This window comes from Dasypus novemcinctus, chromosome 13 (genome assembly GCF_030445035.2).
Source record: "Dasypus novemcinctus isolate mDasNov1 chromosome 13, mDasNov1.1.hap2, whole genome shotgun sequence".
NCBI classification, from domain to species: Eukaryota; Metazoa; Chordata; class Mammalia; order Cingulata; family Dasypodidae; genus Dasypus; species Dasypus novemcinctus.
In genome coordinates, this window is record NC_080685.1 from 2,224,671 (window position 1) to 2,251,372 (window position 26,702).

The window sequence follows — 26,702 nt, forward strand, 5'->3', positions numbered from 1 at the left end:
TCAGGAGCAAAGACTCAAAAACAGCGACAATATCATATTGCCGCTATGGAGACATACTGTTTTTCCAGAGAGTCAAGAAGAGATCACCAAAGGAATCTATTTGTAATCCACAAAATTTTCCACACCAATAAATTATTAGTCAGGCACTGAAAAGAAAACAGTGGGCTCACTACACAAGGAAGCTGGGGACTAAGCGGCAGAGGGTGGCCAAGAGTTGAATTTTGTAACTTGCTTCCTTATTTGAGCAAACAAAATAGTTACAAATAATTAAGAACTGAGTATTGTTTGGTTTTCTGCATTTCTCTTGTGGTAGATAAACAACTAAGTCCATATATCCTTTTCTAAATTGTTACCAAGCATCCTATCAGACATGAATTCATTCTTTCAGCCAACAATGACAACTCTGTGCAAGACACAGTGCTGGCAGCTTACCTTGATCCAGGTTATCTTCTATCTCTTGGAATCTCACTCTTCGCTTGGATGGTTTCTGTTGCATTTGGGCAGAATGATTTCCTACACTATCGCTCCTCTTCTTTAAAATAGACACTAAGCCTTCAGCAGGAACCACCTGTCAGAGAGAACTGTCTGTTATCTTACGGTGGGACAAACTGACAGTTTCCTTCTAAGTGTAAAAAGGTTAAGTCAACTCAACAGGCAGTTTTTATGACAGGTATATCCAATTCTTATAGAAACAAACATCACAGTTAATCATTAAAAACCTTCACTCCCAGATGACTGCCAAATACACAATCCTAAAATCTTGAACTGAGTCCTGGGGCAGGCAGTGAGAACAGCGCGCAGTGCACTGGGAATCAGGAGATACCAAGCTACTCTTAACTGCTTTGCTTTAGAGCGTAACTTTCCTCTTAAGACATCTGTAAAATGATCATTTATAGCTCCTCTTTGGTCATCATTAGCACTGCATTTTGCTTTACAAGAGAGGTTTTATAATCTACCTCTGCTTTTTCATTCACCAGTAATTTTTAAGAAATGAACATGTGAGACTTTAAAAACATTTGATACCAAACAATGAACAACAAAATGAGTTGTCCCCAGTTCCTCTGAGAAGCTGTGCACTTACTCAAATAATGCTCTACCACTCAAAATACTTTAAGGATTTCTTCTCTAGAATTTCTCTCAGAGCCAGTTTACCAGGGACAGCAAATGGTGGCAGGCGGCCAAAGGCCCACTGGCTATTTTTGGAACACACGAGACCCATTGCCTGTGTACCGGCAGAGCTGAGCAGCAGCCCTTACGGAAGACGTCTGCCGTCCAAGAGGCCCCCACCCCCACCGCTACCCCTTTCTCGCCTGGTTTTCACATGGGCCACCTCTCTCTTGCTGATGCCCTACCCCTTACTCAATAGAAAAAACAAAAACCCTTGCCATCGAGGCCTATGAGACTCCGTGGCTTAGGCAGCGCACGAAGAGGAGCCCTCCGTGGAGCGGGGCTGGGCGCAGGGGCCTTGCTTGCAGGCGGGCGCTGCCTTGAGGGGCTGCCTGCTCTGAGCTGCTGCCTGCTCCGCGCTGCGGGTGATGACACAGGGGGCATTGTGGCCTCGCCCTACAGAGGCCAGGGCCACGCTGAGGCATGCCTGCCATGCCACTTATCTCATCAACAGCATAAAATACTTCCCTGGATTTCCAGTTTCCGCTGGCCATCTCTGAAGACGTGCTATGCATAAATATTACAGATTCTACCAGTTCTTTTTATAACTCAAGCTTTTAGGGACAAATAACTCAATACAGTCTTCTACTGGGCATTCCTGGACATGAGTCTGATGAAACCATTATCTCAAAAAAAAAAAAAAAAAAATCAATAGTAAGTCAGCAATTTATTCTTTTTATAGGAAATATGTATTTCAGATGTACTTGTTCTGAGAAAAATAAAGCACTTCAGTGACATTAAAACGCTAAGTACAAATATGCACAGGAATAATTTTTTGAATCTTTAGAGTCCCTACATATATTTATGCAATGAAGAAAAATGATTTTATAACACCTTGCTGAAACTGAGAGGGAAAGAAGTTCTAATAAGTTTCTAGAGGCACTGGAAAATGGAAATTCATTTTAATGAATATATTAGTATGAATTAAGGATGTATCATTGGTATTCTTTTTATTTTTAGTAAAGGTTAAAAATAAAGAGGGGGTTTTCATAGATTTATTCCCTATTTTCTCCATAAAATAAAGTTGTACATTTAACAACAGAGAATTTACCCAGTCTGGGAGCTTCCAAGTTGCTTTGCCTACCTGGGAATAATACTCTCATAAAGACCAGTTCCCAGGAGAGCCCTACAATAGAATTACTGTTAAGTACATATCTTTTTGATATGAAGAATGAATCCGTAAACTCAAGAAACAAACACAAATCGTAAATAAAAAGACATTGCAAATATGAAGAAAAGGAGGTGGAAGGTCTGACAGCAGCTACTGAAGCCACGCGGGGGCTGGGCGTGCGGTCCCGGGCCTGGCCCGTCCTACGCAGCGGCTGGGAGCCCGCGCCCGCGCGGGGCCCAAGCCTTGCCCAGGGCCTCGCCTGATGCACCACCGGCAGCAGCGAACTTCGGCCACTTTTTGACAGAGGGAAGAAGCAGAGAGCGTAAGCAATTGTGTGGGATGGACCAACATTTTGTTTTGACCCCCCACCCCCACCCCATCCCTTAATTCTCGGTTAAAAATCTAACCACATCTTGTATTTCCTTTTCCTTCCTCTCCCACCGCACCCTTGTTTCTAAGCAGGGCCTGTCCTAGTGTCGGAAGGGAAAGTGTGCTCATTTCAGTATTTCTCTCCCCTGCCTCCTGCGTGTCTGGTCACTGCCCTTTGGGCCTGCAGATGGAGAGCAGGGGCTGGGGGACGAGCTCAGGCTCCCAGAGGAGCGGTGGCAGTGGCAGATGTGAGCATCACCCTCTGTCTCTCGGAGGGCAGAGGGCTTGGAATACAGCAGCAGCAGTACTACTGACACGGCGGGGTAGTGGACTTGAAGAGCTTTAGAAACAACTTTGGTGGAATGTGCCTAAATTTTATGGTAGAACAGCAGGAGAGCCAGGAAAGATCACAGTCTTGAGTGGGGGTCTCACTCAAAAGACTGCCAAGTTTTCTAAATAAGTTGGGAGTTGATTTAGGGCACACAGAAATGTGTCTCCTCAAACTTCTCTTTAAAAAACAAATTTTATGTTTTGTGTTTTTATTTTTTTTTTGTCTGCAGTAAAAGCTTAAGAATTTTAAAATCTTAAAAAAAAAATTAAATTTAATTTCCCACTTCAATTACCAAATTCCTTCCTTACCCAAACAAAATATACCAAGCCCTTCCACTGAGAACAGAAAGAACGCCTGAGCTGAGATTAGCGCGGTTGTTATCTGTGGCGCTCCCTGTGCAGACACCTGCTTTGTCTTCCGGGTCTGCAACGCCTTGTTCCTCCAGAACCTGCCTTCAACACCCACGATCGTGCTCAGCAGCGTTTTAAGAATGAAACGGTTGCCAAAGGAAAAAAAAAAATTTTTTTTCTTGCAGTTCTACTGGAAAATTAAATCCTACTGTGACAAGGAAAATATTCAGAGGTATTGCTGTTAGAATTGCCTCCTCAAAAAATTAAAGGAAAAAATACATATCACAGAATATTCTTTGAATGATGTTGGCTTAATTCAATCCATAAGATAAGTTCAAAGATAGGAAAATTTTTAACAAGAACACATGCTTGGTCCCAAACTAAATTGAGGATTAACACTCAAAAGTCGTATCAGCGTATTATAAATACCTTAAATCTCACTATAAAAGCACATGTTAAATTTATCACTGTTCTTCACTGAAGGAACAAATAGATGTTCTCTGTTCCTTTCTTTAGAATAAGAACTAAACTTTAGTGAATGTGTATACTTTATGTAAAGACATTTATAGAATGTGTCATATTTAATCCTTACAATCCCTTAGAAAGGCGTAACAGCCCCACTGTAAAGACGAAGAAACCAGGCTCTGAGAGCTTACGTGACTAGCTGGGGTGTGCAGAGCCAGTAACTAGCCAAGTCCAAATACAAACACAAGGCCAGAGCTCTTGTCCTAATATGAAAAGGTCTTTTCTATGACTAGTAAATTTTCATTTGGTGCCATATGTTGTAATATTTATTACAATTAAAATGAGATGAAAAGAACTTTCTAATAAACCTAATGTTTCTTTTGCTTTCTGAAAGCAGTTTATGCCTTAGCAACAAAACCTTGTCTTATATATCACCCTAATTAAGAGATATTAAAGCTAATGGCAACCCAGCTGGAAGGCAGCCCCACACGTTCCCCCGCCTGCATGCCCAGTGACTGGTGCTGGCCTGCTCTTCTGCCTGCACTTTCCACCATCGTCCCCAGGGGCACGGGCCCCCCTGCTCTCTCCCGGGCTGCCGAGACGCCTTCCTCAGCACCCTGGATGAAAGAGCCTCCGCCTCCACCCTACCTGCCAGTTCAGTCTCTCCGTAGCCTTTTAAGCAGCTTAAATTTCTTTATATGTTCAGATATTCATCTGAAAGTATACTATATATATATATAAAGTTTTTTTTTTAAGATTTATTTTTTATTTATTTCTCTCCCCTTCCCGCCCCTCTCCCCCCCAGTTGTCTGCTCTCTGTGTCCATTTGTTGTGTGTTCTTCTGTGACCACTTCTATCCTTATCAGCGGCACCGGCAATCTGTGTCTCTTATGTTGTGTCATCTTGTTGTGTCAGCTCCTCGTGTGTGCAGCGCCATTCCTGAGCAGGCTGCACTTTCTTTCGTGCTGGGCGGCTCTCCTTACAGGGCACACTCCTTGCACGTGGGGCTCCCCTACGTGGGGACACCACTGCGTGGCAGGGCACTCCTTGCGTGCATCAGCACTGTGCATGGGCCAGCTCCACATGGGCCAAGGAGGCCTGGGGTTTGAGCCCCGGACCTCCCATGTGGTAGGCGGACGCCCTATCCAGTGGACCAAGTCTGCTTCCCTACTATATATATATATATATATATATATATATATATAAAAGATTTATTTATTTATTTAAATCCCCCCTCCCCCGGTTGTCTGTTCTCTGTGTCTATTTGCTGCGTCTTGTTTCTTTGTCCGCTTCTGTTGTTGTCAGCAGCATGGGAAGTGTGGGCGGCACCATTCCTGGGCAGGCTGCGCTTCCCTTCGTGCTGGGCGGCTCTCCTTACGGGGCGCACTCCTTGCGCGTGGGGCTCCCCTACGCGGGGGACACCCCTGCGTGGCACGGCACTCCTTGCGTGCATCAGCACTGCGCATGGGCCAGCTCCACACGGGTCAAGGAGGCCCGGGGTTTGAACCGTGGACCTCCCATGTGGTAGGCGGACGCCCTAACCACTGGGCCAAGTCCATTTCCCTCTACTATATATTTTTATGGGGACTTGTTTAATACGTGTCTCTCCTTTTAGAAAACAGCTTCGTGAGAGCAGGAACTGGATCTGGGACCACTGGTATCTCCCAGTGCCTAGAATACAGCAGGTTGTCCATAAACGCCCCAAGGAGTAGATGAATGTGTGATTTATGCATAGATAGCACCTATCATACATTTATGTGAAAAACATAACTTTTTCTGTAAAATAATCAAAACCAACTCTTTTTAAAGGCTATTTATTTTCCTAAGTGAACCTGGGAAAAAGAGCCTGTTGTTAAGTAAAATAAAATGGCAGTGACCCTTCTGGAAGAGGGCTTTTCCAGAAGACACAAACACTTGACTGCAGGGGCTTTCGGAGAAAATGGAACAATGGAAGGCATCCTACACAACTGCTGATAAGCAACACCTGGTGAAAAACCTGTTTCGGTCCAGTAGAGATGGCTTGTGAGAAGGGACCAGGACACCACACTGACCAGTGTGCACCTGCCCCACTTTGTAAGATCCCTACACATAACATGGAGACTTACGCCAGCCAAGTGGAGCGTTCCCCGTACTTGCTTCTGCACTCACCGCAGAGAAGCCCCCTCTCCACTTCCTCAGTGGGGCTCCCTTCACTTTCTGAATGGGATGCTGCCTGATTCATCAATCACTCAATCAGGCCGCGAGACACTGACTGCATGTGACACTGTACAAATGTCTGTTATTTACAACCGTCGGGATGGGTTTTGGAGAGCAGAAGGCGGATCCAACAAGATCCCTCCCCTTGTGAAGCTTGCAGTTCAGCTGCAAAAGGCAAAATGTGTGTCTGATACACAAGAGATGCTACAGCTGAGAAGACTTCAAGGAGAGAGGTGCTCGAGCCCCTCATGCACTTGCAGGTCAGAGGCGCCCAGGGGCCTTCAGTGATGAGGAGTCACACCAGCAGCTGGTGTGTCCTGAGTGTGCAACCTGCGCCAGGCACGCGCTTGACGCTCTACAGCCGAGGAGGAATGCCTAGCTCTTGAGGGTGGGTAGAAAGAGATGAGAGGGAAGGAAGTACATCCGTCCAGAGCAGAGCTGACAGAAGGTAAAGATCAGCGGGGAGGCGGGGCTGACTGTGGCAAAGGCAGAGAACAAAGGAACAGCAGTCCATGAAGGAGAGGAGGCCAGACTCTCAGGGTCCCGGACACCCGCCAGCCAAAGGAAGCCTGGGATGGGGCTGACCGAAAGGGTAAAAAATGTAACATAGCAGGGGTGGTAAACTAATAGTCTATGTGTTAGATCTGGCCCTGCAGATATGTTTGGTTTAATCTGTAGAGTGTTAAAAAAAATCTCAAAACTCTAAGCAAGAAAGACATGGGACCCTTCTCCCCTAAAATTGAAAAAGCCATTTCATTTCTTTCTATTATTAGATTGACCCCTTGGAGTGAAGGAAGTCAGGAATCTGACATTAAAAGGATTTCAGTATTATCTAAGTAATAAAATAAAATTTCATCTTTTGCCATAAAATGGGAACTCAGATTCAGCAAAGAGATGAACCACTTAAAGTTAGACTGCAGGCTCCTTGTCAGTACTTTTAACCACTGCATCTATAATACAATGGAAGGCACTAAAAAATTACTGAATCAATGTATTCACTGGGGGAAAAGACTAGTTCTTCAACAAATGGTGCTAGAAAACCTGAAATTTCTACATGCAAAGGAATGAAGTTGGACCCCTATCTCACACTATATACAATATTCACTAAAATTACCTTAAAATGGATCAATGATCTAAACATGAGAGTTTAAACTATCAAACTCCTGGGAGAAAACATAACAGTAAATCTTCATGACCTTGGGTTTAGTGATACTTAGAATATGACACCCAAAGTACGAGCAACAGAAGAAAACAAGAGATAAACGGCACTTTCCCAAATTAAACACTTTTGTGCAAAGGACATTATCAAGAAAGTAAAAAGATGACCTTTGGAATGGGAGAATATTTTTGTAAGCCATATATGTGATAAGGGTTTAACATCCAGAATATATAAAGAAATCCTACAATTCAACAACAAAAAGACAAACAACCCAATTAGAAAATGGGCAGGGAAGTGGATTTGGCCCAACAGATGGGGCATCCGTCTACCACATGGGAGATCCAGGGTTCAAACCCAGGGCCTCCTGACCCGTGTGATGAGCTGGCCCATGCACAGTGCTGATGTGCGCAAGGACTGCCATGCTATGCAGGGTGTCCCCCGTGTAGGGGAGCCCCACGCGCAAGGAATGTGCCCTGTAAGGAGAGCCGCCCAGCGCGAAAAAAGCGCAGCCTGCCCAGGAATGGCGCCGCACACATGGAGAGCTGACACTGCGAGATGACGTAACAATAAGAAACACAGATTCCCAGTGCCGCTGACAAGAATACAAGTGGACACAGAAGAACACAGAGCAAATGGACACAGAGAGCAGACAATTGGGGGAGGGGTGTGGAAGGGGAGAGAAATAAAAAAAATAAATAAATCTTAAAAAAAAAAAAAGAAAATGGCAAAGGATTTAAACTGACAATTCTCCAAAGATCTACAAACAGCCTATTAGCACATGAAAAGTTGCTCACCATCATCTGCCATTAGGGAAATGTAAATCAAAACCATAATAAGATAGATACCGCTTTATACCTGCTAGGATGGCTTTTAAAAAAAGCAGAAAATAACAAGTGTTAGCAAGGATGTGGAGAAACTAGAACTCTCATGCACTGCTGGTGGAAATGTAAAATGGTACACGTGCTGTGAAAACAGTTCAGTACTTCTTCAAACAGTTAAACATCAACTATATGACCCAGAAATTCCACACCTAGATATATACTCAAAACAACTGAAAACAGACATTCAAACCCTTGTACAGAAATGTTCAGAGCAGCACAACAGGCAAAAGGTAGAAACAACCCAAGTGCCCATCAACAGATGAATGGATAAACAAAATGTGATATATCCGTAAGATGTAGTATTATTCAGCTATAAAAAGGAATAAAATTTCGATACATGCTACGACATGGATAAATCTTGTGAAACTGTGATAAGTGGGAAAAATCCAGAAACCAAAAGACAAGTATCATATGATTTCACTTACACAAAGTATTTAGAAAAGGCAAAATAACAGGAACAGAGGGAGATGGGAGGCTACCAGGGGCTGGGGGAAGGAGAATGGGGAGCTGGTGCTCAATAGGCACAGAGTTTCATTTGGGGTGATGAAAATGCTCTGGGAATGGATGGTGGTGATGGTTGCACACCACTGTGAATGTCATTAATGCCACCAAATTGGACACTTAAAAATGTTTAAAATAAGTTCTACTTCATAGGTAACATTATTTACTGCAATAAACTGTTTAAAAAATTACTGAATGAGTGAATAAATGAGTCGATCTCTAACTTGTTGCCAGACAGTAGATAAGTGATAACCGTTTTTTCTCCTTAAAAATCTACGAACTGAATATAATTACTTTTGATGCTTTTTAAAAGCACTGGTGATTATACTTTTGATGATAATGTTGCATGCTGCTTTCTGCATAAGAAAGAACAGCAGTACCTCAGGTAGTAAGTTATTTCTTTACTTATCAAAACTATTCATGGCTTTGAGAAAGTTTCAAATCTAGAAAACTTTCTTTTTTCCATGTATTGATACAAATGAATCGTATTAACACAGACATTTTGTGTTCTCTATTAGATTTTGTGTAACTTTTTATGTGATGTATCTGTTTATGGGCTGATAACAATGGCCAAAACCAAGCTACACAAAGCTGAGTAATGCAGAAGTGGTAAGAAATGAAAGCAGAGACAAAGGGAAAAAATGAAAACCGTATAAAAGAAAGAGGGTAGCAGATGTAGAGCCTGTGGGGGAAAGCTGCAGCCGGTAAGGACACGATGAGAAAGATCTGGGTTGGGAAGAGGAAGCCCTCCGCAGGGCAGCACAGCAAGGCTGAGCGGCATCTCTGGGCCTCAGCGGTTCCGAAGGGCGCGGCGCTATGTCAACCATGGAAAATACTGCTCTAAGTATTATTTACTTATGAAGAAATTATGCTCTGTAGCCTCTGGTCACTAAAGCAAAAACAGCATAAAGACTATTTCAAAACCATTCCAGCAAAACCAGCCAGTTGTGCAGCAGAGCGCTCCCAAAAGGCCAAGGACGTCATTTGATTCCTTCCTGCAGCTTCTGTAAAATTCTGCTGGAAGCATGAAACAACAAGGTTTGGATTTTTTTTAAAACTGCACTTCAAAAGCAAACCCACTATTACCGGGAAATTTTATTTAGTCCAAAACCCTATTCTTAGGTATTATGGTAGGAGTGATTTTTAGTTCTGAAATATTAAACACTTTTCCTGACAAGGTTAGGCTGGATTGATTAAAGTATATTTCTCAGAAAGGAGAAGGGAGTAGGCATCAGAAAGCAAATATTGAATAATCTGATGAGTTATCACAAGAAAGTATACTAGTTCTGTTGACCATACACAGCTTTTGGGGTATTTTAAAGCAGCTTAACTCCATAGACAAATAACATTTTTGGAAAGGGGACCATCATGTATAAAAAGCAACTTCACGGAAAAGACAACTTTAAAATTTAAACACATGCAGTTTCTACCTCTAGCCGTTAACAGAGTAAGGAAAATCAGCATGGCATTATGAGTTTGAGGGGAGATACTCCATTTAGTCATAAAGCAACAATGCTAATTAAATCAACAGCTAATCCCCAGCTTAAAATGTCCTGTGAGGAAGGCAGACCCGGCAGAAGCACTCCAATCCTTCCTCACAGTCTATACCTAAGCTTGACTGTTGGTGTCAAAAGAAATGGTCAGATATTATTTCGTATTATTGTAGCAAGATCTGGATAGGGGGATCTCTGTTTTGATAACGTCCTATACCATCAGTCTAGCTGAAATCAACAGGAGAAGGAAATAATAAAATACTTGATTTAAATGCAGTGCATTACTCTTAGTTCTATTTAAATTTTGTCAAGAAAAAAAATCGTAGTTCATAGAGAATTGTGGAAGTGGCAATAAAGAAAGCTAGTGCCATAAGGATTGCAAATTATCTTGTTTTTGACAGGATTCTATTTCTATGTATATTTTTCTTGTCTACTTTGGCTTCATTACTTTTCCATTTCCCTGCTTAGGTTATATTTTCAGATAATGATGAGCTAGAAAATGGTTATAAGTGGGGCTTTAATGCTAACTTGGAAAAAGCATAAAATGTAGAAGAAAGGTAGTATCTTTATTTTCAGGTAAGGAAACAGAGGCTTAGGGAGGTAAAAAGTAACTTCACGAGGTTGTTTACTGGTGGAGTCAGCATTTGAACTCCTGCCATCCCACTGGTAAAGCCTGCTCTTTCCACTACACCAGGGAGCCTTCTGGAGGGACTGTGGTTTTGGTATGGCTTTTAGTTTTTCCTTTTCCCAAACTTTAATCGTAATATCAAAGGAGAACAGTCATCTTGACCTTTGTTTTCATAAGCTTCATTATTGCTAGTTTCATGTTCTTTACAGAAACTTTAAAACAGAAATACATACAATATTATGACTGAGTCAAGCATTAAGTATTAAAAGTCTGCTAACACCCAGGGCTTAAAAATCAATTCTGTAAGAAAGAGAAAACTTACAATATGCAACTTTGCAGTTTAAGAATTCACCTAGCACCTCCTGGTCTTACTGCATTTTAAAATGTTTCCTCCATTCTGTTAGAAGGGTTTAAAGAATTGAAGACCTGTGTATCAACAAAGAGGGTATGTACTATACCTTCCCTTCTGGACGAAGGAGCGCAGAGACGGGGAGTCACCTGCTGTTGGCCCCAGGATCCCGGGCGACCGAGCCGTGGTGCCGCTGTCCCCTCGCAGCAGCGTGTAACCGCTAAGGCCGCGCACCCCGCGTGCCACTCCCACCACCCGGGGACCGACGCCGCCCAGTTCCCCGGCGTCCGAGCCGAGGGAGACGCAGGGAAGGAGGCAGGGCCCGGTGCGCCGGTGCCGCAGCGCCCTCACCTCCGCGATCTCTATCCGCTTGGCCAGCTCGTCCAGGGAGAGGCAGCCGTCGTCGGAGGGCGGCGTCTCCTCGGGGGAGCGGTCCTCGTCGCGCGGTCTGCCCTCGCCGGGCCGGGGCCGGGGCTGGGGCGGCCGCGCCTCGGCGGGCAGCGGCAGCTGCAGCTCCTCGCGCAGCCTCTGCGCGCCCGGGCCCCGCGCGGGCTCGGCCCCCGCCGTGCCGGCCTCCTCGGCGGGGCGCTCCCCGGGCGCCGCCCCGCAGGCCCCGCAGGCCGACGGCGCGGGGGCGGCCTGGGCGCGGCCGCGCTCCCCCTCGCCGCGCTCCCCCTCGCCGCGCTCGCCGGCAGGTGCGGGGCGGCGCGGGGCGCACGCCTGCTGGAGCCGCGCCGCGGCCGCCGCGGAGACGTGGCCTTCTTCTCCGGGTTCCTGGTCAAGACAGGCGTCACCCTCTGAAGACAAAGGGGAAAAGTTACTTTAAGAGTCGAAATGACACTGCACAGAAGGGAAGAGAGGGGACCAGGAGAATGGAACTTCTACTGTCTTTGGGTAGAGGAAAACACCCCAAGTGTTCAGTAAACAATCATTTACATACAAAAATGAAGAGACTACTCAACAGAGTGTTAAAGAGTATAATTTAGTCTTCATTATAATTTTAAGTCAATTTTCAAAGGTTTAAAAGATATTCTTCTGAACTTTATCTTTTTTCATATTTAAATTTATATTTTAAAGTTTAAAAAATTATTTTCAATATATTTAAGACATGGCATATTGTAAATATTTTTACATAATACAATATAGTAATACATTTATAATTTAAAATATGAGAAACAATAGCTTCTTATCTACTAAGACTAAACCAAAGGAACATAAATCTATTCTATTCAAATTTATTTAAGCAGAATATCCTTAATATATGTACTTGCAAATTACTTGCAACTTCTTAACAGGAGGCAACAAAGTGTAGTAGTAAAAACCTTAAGCTTTGGTACCAGACAGAAGTGGGTTTGAATTATGACATTTCTTTCCATTTCTATTTTAAATAAAATTAATTTGAAACATTTTTCTTCCATTCTAAAGCTGAACAGCTGAGAACCTTTGTGTACGCACTGAACGGGAAGGCACAGGACAAGTGGAGGATGACATAGAAGTTAACTTATGACTGTCAGCTTATTACTCTATTTGGCAGTCCTCACTGCCATGAAAGGTTTAACTTTTTAAAATAGTCATTTACTGTTTAATTTGTACAAATAATGGGCCAAAAGTAGAACTCAATGGTGAAATAAAGTGGTAACTATGCTCCATTTGGCTTTTCACCTTTGGTTAATTTCATAATTATCAACTGACAACTGAGACCCACAGCAAAAGAAAGGCTCTGATTCCAGGTGCTGGGGTGCCGGGTGGAGCTGGGGTGCCAGGTGGAGCCGGGGTGCCGGGTGGAGCCGTGCTGCCTCCCCACACTGATGCAGACACTTGAGGAAAGCCAGGGGAAGGCACAGGTCACTCTTTAGGACCCTCTGCCCTCCCCCAAAGAATGACTCAAACTTTGCAGGACTGCAAGAAACGTTTCATGCCCGAGATAAGGCGCCTGCTTGGTCACAGCCTGCTCTGCTACAGCGGGCAGGGAAGGGCAGGGAAGGCCACTGTGGGTGGGAGGGGAGCCAAGCCTCTCCCACAAGGTCCCAGTCCATGGGCCCAGGACACCCTCCAACATGTCCATTGGCTAGAGAGAGTCAATGAGGCGGAGGGCCCGTTCCACAGGCACTGTGAATGCACAGGGCGGGCCGGCCTCAGAGGACAGGGTGTTCCGTCCCCATGAGGACCCAGCAGGGCACTTGGGTGCCAGCCCCTCCTCGGCGGCTCCTACTGGAGCCTCCACACCCCCCACAGAAGCCAACCCGGGCTCCTGAGCTCGAGGGGACAACTTTAATTGAGAGCAGGCCGGATGCCCAGCTCCCAGGAGGCTGGAGTCAGCGAAGAGCTTTGAGTAAGACGACATTCAAGTGTTCAAGGTTTTGAACTGCACAGGGCCAAGTCCTAAAGAATCAAGATGAGACTGTTTAATAGCTCTGACTGTTAAAGTCAGAGTCAGGCTGAACTGCTGTTATGTGAGCGGGAAGCAGGAGGCAAAATGCAAACGCTGTAGGTACCGCACGACATGAACTGAGATCTTAAGCGGTGAGAAATGAAGACTACCCACAGCTGATACACATTATTTACAAAAGAGCTTGGGCATGGTTATTTCATTCCATTCTTTAGAAACAACACAAGAAGTTATGGAAAATGTAGGTGACTTGAGGTGCAAAGAGCGGATCATAAAATCAGTTGCAGTCTATTTTTGGTGTCACACAAAATTTAGGTTATATATTTTAATAAATATTCAGTCACCAAATCAAACATGATAGATGTTGATTTAGAATTTGTTGTGCCAAATGATTTTCTTTACATTAGTCAAGTCAGTTAACTGGCCAGGCTGGGGCTTCCAGCTAAGGAAGAGCAGTCGTGCCCCCACCACCTCTCCACCTCCGACGCCTGCCCTCCTGGGGCAATTCTACTCCTACCTCTGACAGGAGCAACTAGGACACACATACCAACACAGTCTAGCAAAGCAAATTTTTAAGAAAGATACCCCACTTGAGGGGAGGGGATATGGTTCAAGCAATTGGGCTCCCGCCTCCCACATGGAGTTCCCGGGTTCGGTTCCTGGTACCTCCCAATAAGGACAAGCAGACAGACAGGGAACCATCTGTGGGGGAAGAAGGGGAGAATTAAAAAAGAAAAAAAAGTAAAAGCTATCCCACTTCAGTCCCTGACCTTTCCAACCTGCACTGGCTGCTCTCCGGATGTGCTACCCAGGTTTTGTCCTCATTTCCTTTCACTGTGATCCTGGGAATTCCCTGTGCTCTATGTTGACGCATTCTTTTGAATACCATGTTTTTCTTTGCTTAGTCTCTTTTGATAGAACATTTCCTAAAAAAGGCACGTGAAAAGTAAACTTTTTGAGAGCTCTTACATCTCAAAGTTTTCATTATTACCTTCATACCTGTCTGAAACTCTGGCTAGGTATAGCTATGCTATACACTATTGTTCTCCTCACAATTTTGAAGGCGTTGCATATACTGCCTAGCTTCCAACACGGCTGTTAAAAACACCCAGTCCTTGGAACCCTGGTTTTCTGTCTGGAAGCTTTAGGCTTCTTGCTTTCTACCTGGTCTCCTCAAACAACATGAAGTTTCTCATTCATCGGGTTGGGTACTTGGTGGAACCTATCAATCTGGAAACTCATGATCTTTAATTCTGGGAAATTTTGTGTACTATTTCTTTGATAATTTGTTTCCTGCCAGTTTTCATTCTCTCCTTTTAGAAAACCTGTATTAGGATTCATCTGTCTTTGGTTCAACTTTCTGGAATACTGTCTCAATATTATCCTTCAAGTCTTCAAATTAATTTTTTGTTTTAGGAAGTACAAGGGAGCAAACCCAGGACCTTGCACATGGGAAGCAGGTGCTCAATCACTTGAGCTACATCTGCTCTACTCTAATTTTTAAAAAAATGGTACCAGGGCCAGGGAATGAACTTGGGACCTCATATGTGGGAAGACGGTGCTCAACCACTGAGCCACACTGGCTCCCCCGAGCTGGTTTTTTAATTTGTTTGCTTGTTTATTTTGTTTTTAGGAAGCACCGGGGAATGAAACAGGGACCTCTCATGTGGGAAGCAGGTGCTCAACTGCTTGAGCCACGTCAGCTTCCAAATTTTTTGTTTTGGTCATCTCACTTCTGATTTCTAAGAACTTTTTTTATTCTCTGAAAGTTCCTGTTTTTATAGCATCTTATTCTTGTTTTCATACATGTAATATTTTTCTAATCTCTGCGATAATGTTCATTAATTTTTAAAAACATTTTAATCTGTTCTCTGTGTTTTGTCTGTCTGTCTTGGTCTTTGTCTTTCCTGTCAGTGTTTTCCACTCCCACCCCACCCTCCAGGGCTCCCTCGTCTGTTTGCTCCTTGTTGTGCTTGTCGTCTACCTGTGGTTTTCTGCTTGTTGACAGCGCGCTGTTTGTTTTTTAGGAGGCAGTGGAACTGAACCCGGGACCTCCCATGTGGGAGGGGGATGCTCAGCAGCTTGAGCCACATCTGCTCCTTGCTAGTTTGCTTTTTCTCATTGTCTGCTTATTGTTGTTTTTACTCATTTTCTGCTCATTGTTCAGGTCTTTTTAAAATTAAATTGTCTTTTTTGTTTTAAAGATACATAGATCACAAAAAATGTTACATTAAAAAATATAAGAGGTTCCCATATACCCCACCCCGCCACCTCCCCACTCCCCCCACATCAACAACCTCTTTCATCATTGTGGCACATTCATTACATTTGGTGAATACATTTTGGAGCACTGCTGCACCGCATGGATTATAGTTTACATTGTAGTTTACACTCTCCCCCACCATTCAGTGGGTAATGGCAAGATATATAATGTCCAGTATCTATCCCTGCAATATCATTTAGGACAACTCCAAGTCCCAAAAATGCCCCCACATCACATCTCTTCTTCCTTCTCCCTGCCCTCAGCAACTATCATGGCCACTTTCTCCAGATCAGTGATACAGTACGATCATGGTAGTTGGCTCTGGAGTTGAGTGCCATGTCAGTGGGCCCACTTTGGAATTTATGTTCCTGAGTGTAATGGAGTGGACTCAGATGTTACCTTTCTACACATGCCTCTTTTGTCACTTTTACTGAACCTGTGGTTGGTGCTGGGGTTGGTATATTCCCGGGAGACTTCAATCTCTGGACTGGCCAAGTGCCAGCTGGGCCATGAGCCTCAGCAGAGTTGCAACGCCTACTCTCTGGTTTGTTGGACTTACACAGGTCAGCTAACAGGGAGATGAAGATGGTCAACCACCACACCAGGGAACCGAGAGTGTCTACAACTTCAAGCAGGAGAATCGCATCCATCAACCATGTGGGATCTAATCCTCTTCTTGATAGAGAGGTGGAGTGGACATCACCAACCCAGGGTCCACAGGATGAAGGAATAAAATACGGATTACAGTGAACTTACTGGTATTCTACTATAGAATATTGTGACTAGTAATGGAAGAAACTGTGGCATTGATCGTTGTCTTCTTCAGGAGGCACTAGAAACTGAACCGAGGACCTCCCATATGGGAGGTGGGTGCTCAACTGCTTGAGCCACACCCATTCCTCTGGTTGAGGAAATAAGAAGCAGATGAAAGGTCTATGGTTAACAGTAAGACTTGTCCAACAGTCTTCAGTGTGGGATAAAGAAAGCCTGGGTCGTTCTCTGGGAGGCCTTGGATGTGAGTGTCTGGAGGTCTTATCTCCTAGACCAGTGGCCAGTTTCACAGAGAACAGAGATCCAGCATCACAGTTCTGGAGGCCAGGTATGTAAAGTGGGCCAAGGGTCTTACCATTCAGAGTGTAACACTTTCATTCAATCCCCATTTACTCTGGAATAACTCTCCCTTGAGCTATGCCTAACGCCTGAGTCTGCAATCCCTCTACTTTAAGCTCTCTGAAAATTAAGCCTGCAGTCTTTTGCTTCGTAGTGAGGGAATCTAGAGATCCAAATGCTTCTTGTACAGTATTTCAAGCCAACCTCCTATTCTTAGTCCAACCCTGCATTCCTGACTTTAGAAGTACCCCGTGTCTTCTGATTCCCAAATTTCTCAGGCAGGAATCAGCATTTCCTCTAGAGACACTCCGCTTTCTCTGGCCTGCTAAGCCAGCTGCTGCCCACCATCTGCTTCTCAGCTCTGGAGGTTTTCTGGAGGTATCGTCCACTGCTGGTTCCATGCCAGTATGCTCACTGTGGACAGTTTAATGGTGTTCCAGGAAAAAACAGGGACAAATGTTTGACCCACTATGTTTAATGAAAAATGTGTTCTGAGTTCTCTACAAGTATGTATTACAGTGAAAAATGTGTTGTTAATGTTTCTGCTAATCTTAACAGGAACGTCTCTTAACTGGTGGTTCATATGAACACAAAGATCTGGTGAGGTCCGTGTTCCTCCCCGTAGTGCACTAAAACCCCAAGACTCAGAATTCTCCACACAATTCATAATAAGGCATTAAAGTGAATCAACACCTGTTTCTTATACTTTCTGAAGATCTCATTAATTAACATTAAGTACAAACATTTGAGTGGTATCTGGTTTGAAAAAGAAATTTCCACAGTACTTATAAGCAGACTGAAAAAAAAATACTAGAACTAATCTAAGCCATTAATACAGCTTCTATAGAGAGTAACTCGAAATTTAAAAAAAAACCAACATATCCCAGTTACCAGGGAAAAGTAAGTTAAAACCACAATGAAATACCATTTCATATCCTATAAGATAAAAAAATCTGGCAATGTTAAATGTCAGCAAATATGATTCTCCTTAATGCTGGTGGGAGTTCAAAATGTACAACTAACTGGAGAACGACTTGGCAGTTTCACATTAAGTTAAATATATACCTATCCTATAACCAAGCGATTCTACCCTCAGTTATCTACCCAGGAAAAAGGAAACACATCCACAAAAACCTTCACAACAGGCTTGGTCCTAATAGTCCCAAACTGGAACAACCAAAAGTCTCTCAACAGGCAGATGCACACACAAACTGGTAGAGTCACAAAATGGTACACTACTCCTAAAAAGGGGGATGGACTGGCAGTCATGCAACAATATGTGGGACTCTCAGAACCCGTATGCTGAGTAAATGTATTTGTACTAAATTCTAAACCAGGCAAAACTGTTCTGTAGTACCTAAACAACGGTCTGCTGGGACAGGACTGTGAGGAAGAGTGACTGTGAGGAAGTTTTAGGGTGATGGATACAGGCTACATCCTGATTGTGGTGGTGGTTGCACAAGTGTATACAGTTTTCAAAACTTACCAAATTAGATCGTTAAAATTGGTACTTTTTTTGCATGGAAATTATACTTCAATAAAGTTTATAAAAATGAGAAAGGAATGATAAAGATAAAATTTAGGACAGAGGTTACCTGAGGAATGGAATGAAAGCAGGGACTGAATAGGAAGGGAACATAAAGGTAGCTGCATTAGAATTAACAACAGTTCAGTCCTTAGTTGACTACTAAGTTCATGGGCCTTCATTTTATATCATTTGTTATAAATGATGTATGTTATATGTACTTTTAGATATAAAATATTGCAAAAAAAAGTATTTAAAAATGCATGGGGGAAGCGGCTGTGGCTCAATCAAATGACCTCCTGTCTACCGTATGGGAGGCCCCAGGTTCACGTCCCAGGGCCTCCATGTGAAGGCAGGCTCGCCCGCATGCCGGGGGTGCTGCCCAGCCCGCAAGCACTGCGGAGGGCCAACTCAGCAAGGCGACGCAAGAAAAAGAAGGGAAGTGGACGTGGCCCAGTGGTTAGGGCGTCCGTCTACCACATGGGAGGTCCAAGGTTCAAACCCCGGGCCTCCTTGACCCGTGTGGAGCTGGCCATGCGCAGTGCTGATGCGCGCAAGGAGCGCCCTGCTACGCAGGGGTGTCCCCTGGGTAGGGGAGCCCCACATGTGAGGAGTGCGCCCCGTAAGGAGAGCCGCCCAGTGCGAAAGAAAGTGCAGCCTGCCCAGGAATGGCGCCGCACACATGGAGAGCTGACGCAACAAGAGGACGCAACAAAAAGAAACACAGATTGCTGTGCCGCTGACAACAACAGAAGTGGACAAAGAAGAACACAGAGCAAATAGACACAGAAAACAGACAACTGGGGCAGGGGGGAAGGGGAGAGAAATAAGTAAATATCTTAAAAAAAAAAAAAAAAAAGAGGGGAGATAAGCGAGAACATAGAAGAGCCCACAGCCAAGTGGACATAGAGAGCAGACAGCAAGCAAACCGCAAGGAGAGGAAATAAAATAAATAAAAATACAGACATAGAAAAACATACAGCAAATGGATACAGAGAGCAGACAACACACAAAAAGCTGCAGGGGGGCGTAAAATAAAATTTAAAAATGCGTGGACTTCAGATTCAGAAAACTAGGGTTAGGCTTTGATTACTAATTAGCTCTGACCCTGGACAAGTCATTTAGCTTCTTTGAATCTGTAGTAGCAGCAGAAACAGAGTTTAGAACTCTTTTCTAAACACTTACATGGAATTACTGGTTTAATCCTCACAAGAATCCTATGAGATAGATACTATTAGTATCATCATTCTGGAGCCAAGGAAAGAGAGGCACAGAGAAGTTAGGCAACGTGCTCAAGATCACAGTCTTAAGTGGTGGAGTCGATTTTTGGCCATTCAAGTCTTATTCCAGAACCAATGCCTTTAACCACTATGCAAGAAACTGCATCTTATTTATTTATTTGTTTGTTTGAGTTTTGGGATGATTTTATTTTTATTTTTTTAATTTCTTAAAATTTAATTGCTTTTTTTTAAAAGTTACATAGATCATAAAAAATATTACATTAAAAAAATATAAGAGGTTCCCATATACCCCACACCCCACCCCACCCCTCCCACATCAACAATCTCTTTCATCATTGTGGCACATTCATTGCATTTGGTGAATACATTTTGGAGCACTGTTGTACCGCATGGATTACAGTTTACACTGTAGTTTACACTCTCCCCAAGAACATTCAGTGGGTTATGGCAGGATATATAATGTCCAGCATCTGTCCCTGCAATATCATTCAGGACAACTCCAAGTCCTGAAAATGCCCCCACATCACACCTCTTCTTCCCTCTGCCTGCCCTCAGCAACTACCGTGGTAACTGTCTCCACATCAATGACACAGTTTCTTCAATTGCTAGAGTCACAATAGTTCTATAGTAGAATACCAGTAAGTTTACTCTAATCCATATTTTATTCCTCCATCTTGTGAACCCTGAGATGGTGATGTCTACTCCCCTCTAAATCAAGAGGGGGCTTAGATCCCACGTGGTTGATGGAGAGAAACTGCAATTTAATAGGAGGTTGGGACCAAGGGATAAGAGAAAAAGAAAAGTAAAAGTAAAGCCCAGATTGTACCACATACCAGACATTATTAGAAATGAGAATAAGAGGTAAAGTGAGAACAATGTAGTAGAAACAAATCACTTAAATATTTTCACATTTCTCTCTTTCTCATATTCTCACATTACTCTAGCTTTATTTTCCAATATTTATTTACAGAATAACCAATCTGAGGAGATAATTCTGGAAAATTTGACATTTCTCTTTAAAACATACTGTTTTAGCACATGTGGGCAAGATTTTTTTCTCCTGAATTCAGTTTCCACATCTCTCATAAGAGCTTTGTTAGTAAGATGTATGGATCACTGAAGACTTTGATAATCCATTCAACTTACTTAGCAGAAGAGTGCTGCATTCAATTAAAAACCAGAAGACCCAGGTTCTGGTTGCGAATCAAGCACTGGGCAAGTGACAGACTTGTTGCCTCAGTTTCCCCATCTGAACCATTCATCCCACAGCAGAGGCAGTGGCAAGTAACCAGCGCTCAGTCTCACATTCAGACAGAGCACACAGTAACACCTTCCCCAGGGTGCATGGCATGGAGATGCACCCGCACTCCAACTAGATGGCTTTTGTCACTTTTTCCTCTTTACGATTGTTCTGAAGGTCATTTCACTCGGTTTCTGATATGAAAATGACTGGAAAAGAAGAGGAGGGAAGAACAGATAACATAGGACTGATCCAAGGCAATATTCCTAACTTGCCTTGTAAGAGAAAAGGGGGGTGGGGGGTGGGGTGGAGATGTACTAATGAAAAAGAAAACTTTTGTGAAAAATAAAAGACTAATTACATTGAAGGTGTTGGTGGTAACATCATCATCACGATCACTATCATCTTATCTCTTTAGGCAACTCAGCCAAAGGACTGAGGCTTCAGGAAGTGGATGTGGCTCAAGCAATTGGGCTCCCATCTACCATGCGGGAGGTGCAGGGTTTGATTCCTGGGGCCTCCTGGTTTGGGTGGTGCGCTGGACCGGAGAGCTGGCCCGCGCAGGAATGCTGGCCCACACAGAGAGCTGGCACAGAAAGATGACGCAACAAAAAAAGACAGAGGAGAGACAATAAGAGACGCAGCAGACCAGGGAGCTGAGGTGGTGCAAGAGATTGAGCACCTCTCTCCCACTCTGGAAGGTCCCAGGATTGGTTCCCAGTGCCACCTAAAGAGAAGATAAGCAGACACAGAAGAACACACAGAAAACTGACACAGAGAGCAGACAGTGGGTGCGAAGAAATGGAGGAGGGGAAGGGGGGTTAAATGAATAAATAAATCTTAAAATAAAGACTGCTGCTTCCTCTTTAATATCAGGATTTTCAAGCGGAGAAATATAAAGTCCAAGAATATAAACTCGTACTAAAACCTTAAATTGAAAAAAACCTCTAAAATGGAATTACTTAGCTTTATTTTCAAAAGTTGTAAAAATAATGAACATACATTACTACTATAAGAAAAAGGTTTCTAAAAATCTTTAACTTTTGACAGAAGGCTCAAGGTGGTGTAAAATAAATCACAAATACTCTAGAAATACAAACAAAATAAAGTATACTATATATTAGTCAAAAGGGAAGAAAATAAATTGTTACAGGTAAATTATCAAAATGCAGAGCTTTTAAATATTTAATACACAGAACAATTTTCTGGTAAAGTACATACAGTAATGACTTTTAACAGAAAAGGACATTTGAATACATCAGAACAAATCCTATTTCAGAGTACTTTTGTACAGTCTCTTCATATTCTGTTAGATATACATTACCACCTAATGAAGACATGGAAATAATTTTATGTTTTTATAAGAATTTAGATTTTATAATTTCTACTAGTCATCTAAAAATGGAGTTACACAACATTAGAAATCTTGCTTTACTATTTTTCTAGGAGAGGTATATGTACAAAAAAGTGAATGCAAAAAAAATCCTTCACTGTGATTCAGATATAACACTTGTAAAATATCATAAAAGGCAGGTATCTTTTATACCCCTGCCCAGCTTAACTTAAAAACATACCTGACTCTTTGGCTGTAATTCCTTTTTCTTTTCGATCTTCAGACACTATTAACTGCATAAAGCATTTCCTTCCCAGGGATTTTTCCATAGCTGCTGTCTAAGAATTTAAAAACAAAACAAAATGAACTTTTTTGGAAACTGTTGCATTAAATTAGAAACCTGGGAATAATGTGAGGAAGGATTTAATATTTTCTAAAACAGTCCATATAATAGATATATGATGGAAACATTTTTCCTACAAATATATTCAAAAGAAATGATCTCTTACCTTCTGTTTGGATAAAAGTGGGCTGTAGGAAAAAAGAGAAAAACAAATTTTTTAAAATTATAGCAGCAATATGCTTCCAAACAAATGTCACTGAAATGGCAGTTAAACAAAATACCGCTTCTCTGGATTCTAATATTAGCACAGGACATTTCCACTGCTGAAACATTACCACTGTTTACATAGTTTGAAGTGCAACTATATCATGTGTTAATTTCCTTGAACAGCCAATTACTATGAAAATTCCCAAAGAAGTTACAAATGCTAAAATCCAGAAGAAAAATGAATGTTAACCTTTTGCTAATCATGGTTTTTAAAACATTTCACTAATATTTATTCTTTTAAAAATTTTCATCATATGCCATTATAGTCTAAAAAGATATGGTAGAAGATAATTTACTGGTAAAATCCATGAAAATGATAAAAACATAATTTTAAAATAGTAAACTTTAGGGAACAGCCAATATAACAGAATGCATATATCTACCAAAAGGCATGAACAAGAATGTCCAGTCATTTTATTCATAATATTCGAAAACTGGAAACAATTCAAATGTCCATTAACAACAGAATGGATAAATAAACTGCACACAGTCATACAATAAATATTCACTGGAAACAAAAAACTACTGTTACATACAATAACATGTAATAGAGATACAATGTCGGGTGAAAGCAGCTATCATACGAAAATCTACATCTTGTGCGATCCCATTTACATGAAATGACAGAGAGGCCAACATACTCTCATGAAACTCAAGACAGTATTAGCTCGGGGGATGGGTATGGACTTAGAACATGACTGACGGAGTTGTCTCAGAGGCTGGAAATGTTCTGTATCTTGATCTGAGTAGTAACTACATAGGTCTATGTATATGTAAAATTTCATCAAGTTTGTGCACTTTATGTTTTAATTCAAAATATTTTTTAAATATTAAAAAAAAATTAAAAGTAATAATTTGGGGAAATTATCAACAATTTAAAGCCTAAAAATGCCCTGTTTATGTTATGATCAACAAACATTTGCTTACTGAGTGATTAAAGCATTTGTTAACATGTTAGACACTGTTAGTTCCATGGGCGGTGGGTGTCTATACTGTTAGAAAGTTAGAAAATGATCTCCTTACCTATTTTAAAAGAAGACATTATTTTTTCTCTCTATGAAGTTAAAAGTTAACCTATTTAACATGTTAAGAAACTATTTTAAATAACCAGTTTTCAAAGATTATCTCAAATTGATTTAAAGCTTAGGCTATAGTTCAGAATTCCTGATAATAATGTCTCAATGGTTCAAAATGTCTACTATAAGAAAACTGTCATCATGAGAGCTGAATGAGAATCCACCTCTGAAACTGGAATCAGTCTTCAAAGGCAGGCCTCCAAAACAATGAGTCCCTTTGCTTGCTGCAAAGGCTAAGCAATAATCACTTGGCACTATTTCATTATTTACAAATAGAGTATTAGCTTATTCTTTGTGATTCTGAGAGAAAAGGAGTAAAAATTATCAATAGACTGGAAAGTCATTCAGACTCTATATTGAGGACTCATGTTACATATCTCAGAAATCTGCCCTGGTTTAATCTCACCTTCAGAATTCTGGGTCTTTAAATAATAATTATTTTTTTAAATTTAAGGGCTTTAATTAATTTAATTAAAAAAACCAACTCCTTGATAAAAACCAAGCATACATATCTGGTAGATAGTTTCCTTCTGCAGCAAATAAATCCTTATTTTATTTGCTTTCTAGCATTAGATTACTTTTTTTTTTTAAGATTTATTTATTTATTTATTTAATTCCCCCCTCCCCCGGTTGTCTGTTCTCTGTGTCTATTTGCTGCGTCTTGTTTCTTTTGTCCTCTTCTGTCATCGTCAGCGGCACGGGAAGTGTGGGCAGCGCCATTCCTGGGCAGGCTGCTCTTTCTTTTGCGCTGGGCGGCTCTCCTTACGGGGCGCACTCCTTGCGCATGGGGCTCCCCTACGCGGGGACACCCCTGTGTGGCACAGTACTCCTTGCGCACATCAGCGCTGCACATGGGCCAGCTCCACACCGGTCAAGGAGGCCCGGGGTTTGAACCGCGGACCTCCCATGTGGTAGACGGATGCCCTAACCACTGGGCCAAGTCCATTTCCCTAGATTACTCTTAAAAATGACGTGTTTTCACAACAACATGCAAACATTGACAAAGAACTAGAATAAGAGATCCTAAAATTCAGTTACTCTGAATTCTCTCTTAACTAAAAAAGCTCAAAATTGGAAGTTATATCTTAAATTTTCTAAGTAGAAGGATTCTTTGAACCTATGTAAAGTCTACCGCTTACTGAGTTCAGTATAAGAAATTGAGAAAAAAAACTTAAAAGGAATAATTTTATTTTACCAGTTCTAATTTCTCTAGTTGAAAACATTAACAAAACAAGTAGAGAAATGGATGTTATATTGCAAATATTCAAGGCTACAATGTTTATCCATATTCTCCTTCCCCTCATTCTAACCAAACAGATATACTTACTCTTGATGTGTTGTGCAAAATTTACTAAGTCGTTCAAAATCTTCACTATTAAATCCTTTTTCTGAATTCCTTAGAGATGTAACTGTATGTGGTTGTACAGTTTTCCATTTTGTTTCTAGATTTAAAATATGTGTTAGTCACTGACTCTCACAAACATACGTAGGAGGGGAAAAATCGTTAACTGGCCTCACTGATAAAGATTAGCATGCATAATTACCTTTTGAAAGGCAACCCCAAAGCTATCACAGCTAGAAATAGCTAAGTGAGTACTTTTTTTTTGGTCTTATTTATTTTTTTAATATTACATTCAAGTGAGTACTTTTCAACATAAGCAAATATCATCCCAGAGACTAAATTAGCCACTAGGACATGCAATCTGATCAGAAGTAGTGAAAACAGCTACAAGTGTTCTTTTTGTTGACAATGAAATGATAACAAAGCAAAAAAATTTCTCACAACACAGGATTATGATAGAAATGTTACTTTCTTTGCAACTTAACTTGACTGTGGAAATGTCTACTTCCTAACTCACGAAAGTAGGTCAAATATGTTAATTTTCCAGATAGCAATTATTAGATTACTGATAATTACACATTTGATATTAGCTTATACTCACCCCACTGTTTTTGAATGGCAGAAAGATTTGCAAGTAATTGTTCATGATATAATCGTTCAAGCTGAATGAATTTCATTGCTTTCTCATCTGAATAGAAAATGTGAGGAAAATGGAAATCTAGACCAACAAATCTGTATTATAGTTAGCCCCGTATTTGAAGAGGAATGTCCTATATAAATTGAGAAATCTGTGGCTTACCAAAAAATTAGAAGGCTCTAAATATTTTTAAACATTTCTAAAGTAACATTTCTTAGTTTTGAAGTAGATAAATTTTAAGGTAGTATACTATGCAGTATCAAAGAGTAGAAACTAAAAAGTTTTAATGCTCAAGGAAAGCCTGTATGGTATTGTATTTCTAGCAGGGCCAATTAAAAGTAATTTAATTGGAAAGAAGACCCCCATGGGATCCTGGAGTCTGTTTCCCTTTTTTGTTTTCTCCTTAAATTACCTGTGGTCTAGCAACTACGTTAAAATCTAGTCAAGCTGTTGTTTCTGTTTTCAACTCTCCAGGATCCTTCTTACTTCCCACTGAATGCTTTTAGCACCTTTTCACATGTCTAAACGTCAACATGTGAAAATATGAACAAAATAATTACATGGATCTTTTGTAAAGGTTTAGCTAACTCTCCAAGGCGAGTTTTCATGACTGCCTGAGTCTACTTCTCAGCGGATCCTCCTGTGAACTGCCTTCCCACATGGATCCTGCGTGCCCATGTGGGCTATGATAAAGTGACTGCCCCTCTTCTGGCGACCTCTGAATGCCGATCTGGAGGGCAGAGAGGCTGCTGCCCGCCTTCTGCCCTCCCACCGTCGCTCAGCGCTCCAGCGCTCTGGTCGTTAACCGCAACGATGTCGCGGGCATAGTGAACAATTGACTGTCCTCTGCCCAGACACGGAGCACACCATGCTTATTAAACTCTAGAGCCAGGGAACAATCAGAAAAGCATGTTCAAGTGCAGACTGGTGGGTCTG

The 26,702-nt window shown here is 41.9% G+C and overlaps 1 protein-coding gene across 4 annotated transcripts in view; it reads right to left on the reverse strand.

Annotated features, from left to right (window-relative positions):
* The window catches only part of CNST (consortin, connexin sorting protein), a 95,189-nt gene that overhangs the window by 4,950 nt on the left and 63,537 nt on the right, over positions 1 to 26,702 (reverse strand). For 3 of the 4 annotated variants that reach the window (XM_058309392.2, XM_058309391.1, XM_023588679.3), the window contains 6 exons: positions 25,731 to 25,817; positions 25,115 to 25,229; positions 22,611 to 22,632; positions 22,343 to 22,439; positions 11,352 to 11,797; positions 433 to 568 (listed from right to left, as the gene is read on the reverse strand). In XM_058309392.2, the coding sequence (XP_058165375.1) occupies positions 433 to 568; positions 11,352 to 11,797; positions 22,343 to 22,439; positions 22,611 to 22,632; positions 25,115 to 25,229; positions 25,731 to 25,817 (903 nt within the window). Of the gene's footprint in view, positions 1 to 432; positions 569 to 11,109; positions 11,798 to 22,342; positions 22,440 to 22,610; positions 22,633 to 25,114; positions 25,230 to 25,730; positions 25,818 to 26,702 lie in introns of all 4 variants that reach the window. The other variant, XR_011645346.1, reaches the window with a different exon arrangement.